This window comes from Oryzias latipes, chromosome 5 (assembly GCF_002234675.1).
Source record: "Oryzias latipes chromosome 5, ASM223467v1".
In the NCBI taxonomy this organism is placed as follows: domain Eukaryota; kingdom Metazoa; phylum Chordata; class Actinopteri; order Beloniformes; family Adrianichthyidae; genus Oryzias; species Oryzias latipes.
Genome location: NC_019863.2, coordinates 4,582,597 through 4,592,420, shown reverse-complemented (window position 1 = coordinate 4,592,420; position 9,824 = coordinate 4,582,597). Strand labels below are relative to the sequence as shown.

The window sequence follows — 9,824 nt, the reverse complement described above, 5'->3', positions numbered from 1 at the left end:
AAATTAATATAAATATATTTTAACAAAAGGAGCAGTTGCACTTGTTTTTGTTGTGTCGATGCGTTTGCCTCTAAAATTTAAGGACACATGCAATGTTTAATGTTGTACTCTTACTTTTTTTGTTCAATGTATCCCCCATTTGTATCACTTTGTTGATCCATCCATCCATCCATCCATCCATCCATCCATCCATCCATCCATCCATCCATCCATCCATCCATCCATCCATCCATCCATCCATCCATTTTAAGCTTTTTTCATCTGATTCACAGGTATAGCTTCTTTCATTTCTGACATTTAAATTGATTCATTTGTTTTTGGTTTAATGAGGCAGTTTTTTTTTTCTTTTTAAAGCACCTTTTAGACATGATGACAGAGAGCTTTACGGAGTTGGAAAAGCCTAGCAGAAGACAGGAAAATAAAATGAAAATAAAATGTAAAAAAGAAAAATAAAGAACTAAGAATGTATTGTGTGTTTCATTTTATAACTTGTTAAAGTGTGCTACATTAAATGTTGCACCATTTCAATAACAATGCAGATGCCATAACATGTTGAATACACAATTTTAAAAAATTAAAAAAAACAAAAACAAAGAAAAAAGGACAGACACGTCAATGAATACATTTAGAGTTCCTGTCCTCATGGACATGCCACAGAAGCATCAATGCTTCCCATCTCATTTTCCATCACAGTCAGATCATCTGCAGCCTGGGTGGTTGTTTTGAGACGCTGGAGAAAACAACCATATTGTTACAGAATGCCTCCTGCAGCAGGAATAACAGTGCAAACAGGTTGACAACTTGTGAAGGCCTTGTTTCATATTAATTTTTAGTGAGACACTAACATGCCAGAGAGTTCCTTCTTCTTTCGACAGTTTCCAAATCATATTGAGAGGGATTGCAGATAACGAAGACGTAGCTAGAAACCAGCCAATATGGTAGGCCCACCATGGGTACCTATACGTGTTACTGAACATCAGGGGACTTTGTTGCAGCAGCAGGAATACAAGGGTTCCCTTTAGAGGAGAAAAAATCATGTATTCATATAAATGGAGCTTGAAGGGAAAACACATTGATGAATCAAAAAAGATGGGTTTCACAAACTTACAAGGCAAATAAGAGGAGTAGCATACATCCAGCAGTACTTAATCAGTGGAAGGGGTTTGTAGCCTATCATGTCCTTAATGTTGTCGTAAAAACGCTCAGCTCCTAGAAGAAGAGCACCTTCATCATTAAAGGGTACCAAAAGGATTTAAGTGGGTGTTCAACAGCATTCCTAAAGCCCTAACTTCAAGGCTGTGTTGACATTTCTATTTAATCATTTTGCATGTCCTTTCATCCATAGAAACTTTCAAGGTTCTTAGCAAATGAAGGTATGTGGACTAAAGTGTCAAGCCTGAGATTTACACCCCTGACTGACAAATAGATTGGACCACCCAACGGGTGAGGCGTGTGCAAGTGTGTCTCACCATAAATCCATCCAATGATGACCGACTGGAAAATTGCCATCATAAGAAGTGTGGGCCCACTGCACACATAGTGATCAAATATTTGAAGGATATATGGGCCAGCCTGAAAGTGAAAAGGTCAGTCAGTAAAAGATTCATTCAATATTCATCCAGATGTTACAGCAGAACTATTTTTGTCCTTTTTGGGTAACATGTTCTTTGTGTGTAGTAGGGAATGTAGATCAATGGTTATGTACATTTTATAAATTTTAATATTAGAGTTTCAAAAACTTAAATTCTCACTCCAATCTTTTCATTAATTGCATAAGTGTTCCCAGTAGTATTTTAACCATAACCATGCCGTTTTTAGGCATAATAAAAATTCTGTTTTCTGGGACAAACTTTCTGCAGAGTTTTTCAAAAAATTTTCTCAGAGTTGTGGGCGGTCCCATTGGTGCAGACCAAGCCGCCCACACTTCCCATCACCCATCTATTTACATGCTCTCCCGCTAGCTTATAGCGCCTCACACCCCCAACCTAACTTTACCGGTGCAACAAAATTTACCAGAGCTACCCAGGCGTTCATTTAGATCCACATCCCAGCTCAGACCAGGAAAACAAAGACGTCCACGGATCAGTTTGTCTGACAGTGGATGATCAGCATGGAGCGGAGCAGGGAGACTGTGACTCGTCCACCTTATTTTTTTGTGTCACAAATAAGCTCTTTTTCAAATGGCATTTATTTGTCTGCTACTAATGCAATCTTTAATCCTATTTTTTTTAAATACAAATCTAACATCAGAAAAATGCCACAAGAACGTGTTAAAAAAAATAACAAAAACACATTTTTCTTTGCAGCGGGTCTTACCTCTGAAACTAAAAACAGTCCAAAACCAAAGCTAATGCAACAAATAAGCAGTAAATATAATTCTCTGTGGCGTCCTCTGCGAATGTGGGAGGGGAAGACATCTGTTAAAGAGGTCATAATGCTTTCAAGCCCTACAAACTGGAAAAAGACAAAAAAAAAAAAAAACACACCTTGGTTTCAATAGATAAAAAAGAATGAAATGTGTGATATAGTATTTTAAAAGCTAACCTGGCTGTCAATTCCTAAAAGGATGATCATTGCGAAGAAGCACACAGACCAGACCTGAGGCCATGGCAGCAAGGTCACAGCTTGTGGATAGACTATGAAGACCAGGCCAGGGCCTGCAAAGCAGTGGGATCTGATCATTAAATGGATGTTTTAGCCTGGGAATTGGCACTTTTTTTTTAATTTAAAAAACATCATGTTGAGTTTACAATGAAATTATAGTCAGTACCTGACTCAGCAACAACTGAAATATCAACACCCTGCTTTTCTGACATGTAGCCCAAAACTGAGAAAATGGCAAACCCAGATGTGAAGCTGGTCCCACTGTTCAACAAGCACAGACAGAGGGAGTCTCTGCAAATTTAACCAAAAAACAAAATAAATGCATCGTAATTGACTTTCTTTTGCAGTGGATATGGGTCAAGGCTTGAAAACTATTCTTTAACAATGCAGTAACATTACTTCAAAGCATGCAATTTCTACTACTAACTTCAGCTTCTTCATAGGCCCCCAGAAAGGCAATTTACTCTCAGATTTGCATTTCCATTTGATGAATCATTCATTCATTCATTGTTCAAAAATAGCTCCTGAAGGAGCATATTTCTTTAGCCACAATGATTCACTGTGTCAATTTTTTCCCAATGGAAGTGAAAACAAAGAAGTGAAGGATGTGCTTCTCAGTTTGATTAAACTAAGAATGTTAAAAAAGGTGCCTTTTTTTAAATAATAATCTGTATTTTACAAATTATTGAATGCTTTACATGAGCTGGGAATTGATTTTTCACAGGTTTTTCTGTTTTCTTAAAGATCACTGTCAGTTAAAAGATGATTGTAAATTTGGGATAAAAATGTATTTTTTGCTGGATGTTTTAAATAGAAAATAATTCCTCATGGGCTCACCTGTAGCAGTTGTTATTGTACTTGTTGTAGCTCCCAAGAGAAGTCAGGAACCCCAAGCATACGGCATAGGAATACAATATTTGTGTTCCAGCATCAACCCAAACCTAAAAGAATAAAACACAGTTTATACTAAAACGGAAAAAACAGTAAACAAATACAATAAAACATTTAGCAAAAGTAAAACAATACCCGTGGGTCTGCAAGCCGTGCTGGATCAGGGTAAAGGTAATAGTTGATACCATGGAGAGCTCCTGGAAGGGTCAGTCCTCTGACACATAGCACTGCTAACAACAGGAATGGAAATGTGGCTGTGAAGTAGGTGGCCTGTGTCAGAAGAGAAAATACCCACATCAAATGAAATTTTATACTGATTGTTTTGAGTGGAATTTAAAAAAGTCACAACAATAAGTAATTTTGTCATCTCAAATTTCTATTGAATAAATGTTAGTTTTACCTTTCCTGTAGATTTCACTCCTTTCCAGACACAAAAGTAGCAGATGACCCAGCACAGAAGAAGGCACAAGGCAAGGTCCCAACGTAAATTTCCCAAGGTCTCTATGCCGCTAGATAGATTTAACACCCGCCTTCTGGAAGATCACATGTAGATGTTTATTCTCAACAAATCTATTTATCACACACCAACCAAGTGCAATTCACATCAAAGCAGTCAAGAAGATTTTACAATCTGCAAAAAAAAGAACAATGCTGGACTCAGCTTCACATTTCTGTTACATTTTAGCAATGTAACACGCCAATTACAAAAGGGGTTTATTCAAATATACCTCTGATATGTCAGAAGATTTATAACCCCATGTTGGAACAGTAAATCCTGTCAACACAAGAGGCCTTCAGCTCTCATCTGTTTCCTTAATTGTTGGACAGGGCAAGTTTAAAAACATAAATAATACACCATAACCAAAACACAAAGGAACAAACACAACAATAAGTTCAAGTATAAAGAAGACACTCCTTCTGAACTTAAGCTTAACAGACCAATGCCCCGTTCCAAACCTGAAGCCCAGAAGTTTATACAAAATAAAATACATCTGCAATCTAAGTCCAAAAGTTCAATTCCTGCTGAAAATGTGGGTTATTAGAGAAACTTTGCAATTTTCAACTTTCTGCAATTGTCTGGTGAAAAAACAATTTAGACCTAAGTTAATTTAACACAAAGTCATGATCACACGGGGGCGTTCAAGTGCTTTGTAAAAAATTTCTCATAGCTGCCTGGAAGTAGATCTTCAGGATCTGTGAACCCTCCTGCAGGACAAGCGCAGCTCAAAATCCACCAAGGGTTTATTTGAGAATCTCAGAGAGACCAAGCCAGCTTCCAGATTTTAACCCTACGTCTCTGGAGGATTTGTAGAAAGCAGTGTCAGCAAAAACCCAAGAATATTAGAGAGGAAAAGGGCTTTACTCCAGAGGTAAACCAACCAGCTAAAAGCTACTTTCAAGTAAGGTTTTTTCCATAACAAAAATACGCTCTCATACGGATGCCAGTAATGAAGAGATCTGACAAACAACAGCCAACAAGCCACCAGAAAGCAACAGAGAAAGCTAACTGAACTGATTCAATTGCAGTAAAATGTAAAGAACATAAAAATGAATACATTTAAATGTATATCCACAATTTATAATAAGATCCAATATTATATTGAACATTGATGTTGACTTTTATTTTTTACCATTTACAGTGGAGGAAACAGGTATTTGACCCCTTGCTGAATTTGTAGGTTTGCCCTCTTAAAAAGAAATTGACAGTTTGACATCTTAATGGGTTCCTTTGAACAGTAAGATAGAAAATCTCAAAGAAAAAAAAAACAAGAATCAACTTTAAAGAATTGATATACATTTTTTTTGCATTTTAGTAAGGGAAATAAGTATTTGAACCCTATTGCTAGAAAGACTCAGTTCCATGTGACAAAATCCATATTTTCATGCATAGATGTCCAATGTTTCTCATAGTTGATGTGTCTGCACGTATCAGGAGGATTGGTCCACTGTTCTTCACAAATGACTTTATATCATTTGGCGTCTTTTGCTTGGCAGCTGAGCTTCAGCTCTCTCCATAGGTCCAGAGACTGGCTGGACCACTCCATGACCTGATAGGCTTCTTCTTCAGCCATGCCTTGGCTGTGTGTTTAGGGTCATTATACTGTTGGAAGACCTATCTACCACCTATTCAAGCCTCCTGGTGGAGGGAAGAAGGTTCTTGGGGTCATAGGCAGCATTTCTCTTCCTCCAAACACAACGGATTGAGTTGATGCCAAAGAGTTCCATTTTGGCATGACCTGAACACAGCACCTTATCCCAATCTCTAAATCATGAAGGTGTACACCAACAAACTTTAGGCAGGCTCGCACATGTGCCTTCTTTAGCAAAGGAGACTTTGCCAGTGTTCTGCAGCGGAGCCACCATCAGTGTGTGAATGTGTGTGTGCATGGGTGAATGGGACTGTGACTGTAAAGCGCTTTGGGCCTTCGAAAGAAGGTAAAAAGCGCTATATAAGTATACGCCATTTACCATTTTACCATTTATACGCCAGCACTGGTGTTAAACCATTGCGGGGTAAAGTATTACCAATGGTTTTCTTAGTGACTGTGGTTCCAGCTGCTTTGAGATCATCAACTTTCTCCTGCCGTGTTGTTTTAGGCTGATTTCTCTCTGTTCTTATGATCATGGAAACCCCTCCAGGTCAGATCTGGTTTGGAGCTCCACATCTACAGCTGGATTGATGGTCATGTTGTATTTTGGCACAATTGCACCAACAGTTGTCCCCTTAACCTCCAACTTCTTGCTGATGGTTTTGTAGTCCATCCTGGTCTTTTGCAGGTCTACAATATTCTCCCTTGAGTCCACTGAAAGCTCTTTAGTCTTTCCATGTTGGAGTGTTTGGAGTCTGACTGATGGACTGATTCTGTGGTCTGGTGTCTTTTCTACAGATGATTAGGTCAAACAGGTGTCTTCAGTTCAGGTGACAGGTTGATTAGGAGAGTCTGTGTGAACCAGAACTCTTAATGGTTACTAGGGGATCAAATACTTATCTCCCTCAATGAAATGCAAATACATGTATATTAATTCAAGTGGATTTCTTGGTTTTCTTTGCGATTTTCTGTCTTTCATTGTTCAAATGAACGTATGGTAAGATGGCAGACTGTCAATTTCTTTTTAGGTGTGCAAACCAAAAAATCAGCACGGGGATCAAATACTTATTTCCTCCACTGTACAAGAATTGATCTGTAGATCTTGAGTGTTTGCTGCCTTCACTGTAATGTTCAGGCTGCAGCAGGCTGTGACAATAGTAACACATGGAGACTACCTGTGAGTGTGCACACATTCAGAAACCTACTGCCAAAATTCCATGATGGAGGATGATGATGATGATGATGATGCATTCACAGGTGAGGTCAAGTTAGCCGTCACATTGTAGGTGTTTATGACCACACAGTTATCTGAAACACATCAAGCACATCTTGAATACTGAAAACTCTTTTTAGACCACTTTAGGTCTTTGTCATTTAGAAAAAGAAACAGTTTAACTATAGAATCTTAGGCACAAAACTTATTGTCATTGTGTCATAAATGTACCTGTGTTCCATTCGTTATTACAAGTCGCCCAAGGCAACTCTTTAGAAAACGAAGAGAAAAGGTAGAGGAACGCCCAGGCTGAAACCACAATGTAGCTGACACTTCCGTAAAATATTATTATCTGGCTGGCATATCCCATCCCTGCAGAATAACACAGTCAGTCTCACGTGTCATCTGTTTTCACCTGAACCATTCTGTTGGAAGTCTTACCTTCAAACAAAGGACATATCTTCCTCCAGCACATGATGCCTCCCTGGCTGGTGTACTGGCCCAGTGCTGTTTCCAGTAGAAACAGTGGGATGCCGCACATCACAAGGAAGAGGCTGTAAGGAATTAGGAATGCACCTGAAAAAGAAAAAAAACAACAAAGCACACCACAGAACTATGTGTCAGTGTAACAAGAGCAACAAGCCGTGTGCAGCCGATTTTCTCTGCATGGTTGTAACAGCTGAGTCTCCATGAAGAGGGAATCGTCTGTTCTACTGCATGTATTTTGACCTTTTTTATCCAGCAGCCGCAGGCTAAAAGGTTTTTTTCTGTTTCCTTTTTGAATAAAATCCAAAAGTCTTGAAGATGTGAAAAAGAAATGGCTTTCAAACTGAAAAGTGTGATCTCTGCTGTCAATATCAGCCGCCCATTTTGATCAGAGATTTAAATCTAGACAAAATTTGGCCAAAAAATAAATAACAAATAAAAGAATCAAGTTAAAATCAAACCATTTTTTGTTTCTTTTCCAATTCAAACCTTGAGGAAAGTGGATGACTTTAGGTTTGGAGGAACTAAAAAAAGAAAACTAGATTAGATTGTTGACACTTAATCTAAAAGGCTTCTTCTGAGCAGACTCCTCATATCTGCAAGTCCTTCCTTTGTGACCCTGACACAAACATCATCCCGCCCGGTGTTAAGGTCATTGTTGACACGTGAGCTTCTCTTCATGCCTGAATTCACGTGCGAGTTACTTACTGCATTGTTGCTGCTGCAAAGGTAGTCCTTCACAGCACTTTCATGTTTTCCCTTCAATGTTTCTGCTCTTTCAAATGGGTTGCTGTCACTGTTCAGATTGAGGACATTACATTCTTTGGAAGAACGCTCCTTAGCTTTGCAGTGGTTGAGCTTTTGTCATGTAACGGTCTGAGCTCTTCTGGCATGACCTGACTTTACTTTGGGATCTTCAGAGGATCATAACCTGGATCATTCAGGGTCTGTGCTGAAACTGAAATGTTCTCCTTAAAAAAGTTCTTGGGCACTTTATCTATGAGTGTTGCGCTGTTGTTAAAGAGTTTCCTAAAAGTTTTAAACAGTGTCAAGTTAATTATAACCCATCTGGAGCCAGAATCATTCTGCCTAATGAACAGCACTATGGCAGGAAAACCTGGGAAACCTATGGAGACTGTAGCTACACACTTACTTGCTCCCTCTGGAGCAAATCCATGTTCTGTGACAACAGTCAGAATCTTCCTCTCAACCCAAAACAGTTGGCAGTAATGTGCCCGAAACTTCATTTTGCAAAATTAAAAGGAAAACTTACCGCCACCATTCTTGTAACAGAGATAGGGGAATCTCCACACATTGCCAAGTCCTATAATAGCCCCGGCAACAGAGAGGATAAACTCTTTCTTGCTGCCCCACTTGCCCCGCTCCTTGATGGTGTGTGAAGCTTTCAGGAGACTGCGCCGCTTGCAGACAGAATCTGCCATGTTGCTGAGGGAGACGTTGTCTAATGGCAGGGCTCGCATACATCTTCTAGTTTTTAAATGGTCTGACTGAGAATAGATATGAATTAAGGAGTCGCCTCAAAGTTACCTAATTTTCAGGAAGTGTGTTTTTTTAGCCACAAGGGGGCCCAACATACCCACTCTGAAAAGCAATATACATCCTAGCTTAGAAGGAATAACATTTTGGCTAAATCTTTTATCTTTCTCATCCATGGGCTTTCATTCCGAGGATTTCTGAGGGCAGCTTTATTATTTTCTGACCAGAACTTCTTTAAAGCGTCAGCTTTAAGGTTGGTGTGACAACTTATATATATGGACATTTACTTTGAAAATACTACTTCACAAAACAAAAAGTATTTAATTTTTCTTCAGAAAGTGTCATTTAGGACAGAAAAAGCTTAACATGAGATTTTGACTTTGTTTTCTGAAAACTATGATAACATTTTTTTTACATGTGTGGATTCGTGGGAATTTAAAGTATTCTTTGGATCAGAAGAAACTTCACAACTGTAGATGCACATCTGGAGGATTGGAAAGCTGTTGGTGGAAAGATTCGCCTTTAGCCAATTCCTTAGGAAATGTTTATTTCATTTTTTTCTAAATCCTCTAGAAAAGTTTAAACAGCAGAATTTTGAAAAAGCATGATCAACCCCCAAAAAACACTGTTTTAGGAATTTTTCTGTTTCTTTTCTTTTTTCTTTTTTACTTCTCTTTGAACATTATCCTTAGTGAAGTCCTGTATTTTAAAACTGCCATAAAGTTTTCTTTTGCCTTTCGTCTTGTAAATGCCAGATTTATGGGGCTCAGGGTGGCAAAGCCTGAGTGGGGGTCACCTCTGAGTATTTATATTTGGGTAAATGCAGAATTTTTCCCTCTCTAACCAAGGAACTGAGAAGACATGCCTCCATTATTTTTGTTTTCATCAAATCAAACTAAAAAAGCTCTTTTCCTGCTTAAAATCTGAATTGAAAACAACGCAGCCCTTCGCAGCTCATTTTCCTGACAAACAGCAGCTTTTTGCATTTTCTGTTTAGAACAGATGGAAAACAGGAAGACAGAGGGTTTAAAACAGTGACTAAA

The 9,824-nt window shown here is 38.6% G+C and overlaps 1 protein-coding gene across 3 annotated transcripts; it reads right to left on the bottom strand.

The window, feature by feature from the left end:
• Positions 1 to 464: 464 nt before the first annotated feature.
• Positions 465 to 8,976, bottom strand: LOC101159429 (sodium- and chloride-dependent GABA transporter 2-like). Of its 3 annotated transcripts, none has more exons than XM_020703053.2 (14): positions 8,558 to 8,976; positions 7,240 to 7,374; positions 7,030 to 7,170; positions 6,791 to 6,893; positions 3,896 to 4,028; positions 3,631 to 3,765; positions 3,442 to 3,545; positions 2,771 to 2,895; positions 2,545 to 2,657; positions 2,317 to 2,454; positions 1,470 to 1,572; positions 1,109 to 1,209; positions 846 to 1,016; positions 465 to 765 (listed from the first exon to the last, which is right to left on the bottom strand). In XM_020703053.2, exons 1-14 carry the CDS (start codon positions 8,763 to 8,765, stop codon positions 694 to 696), a joined length of 1,782 nt encoding a protein of 593 aa, XP_020558712.1. In that variant the 5' UTR covers positions 8,766 to 8,976; the 3' UTR covers positions 465 to 693. The 3 variants fall into 3 exon arrangements, with proteins under 3 accessions (XP_020558712.1, XP_020558710.1, XP_020558711.1); XM_020703052.2 differs by having other exon boundaries at positions 600 to 730; positions 8,558 to 8,973; XM_020703051.2 differs by having other exon boundaries at positions 465 to 1,016.
• Between the last annotated feature and the right edge of the window lie 848 nt (positions 8,977 to 9,824).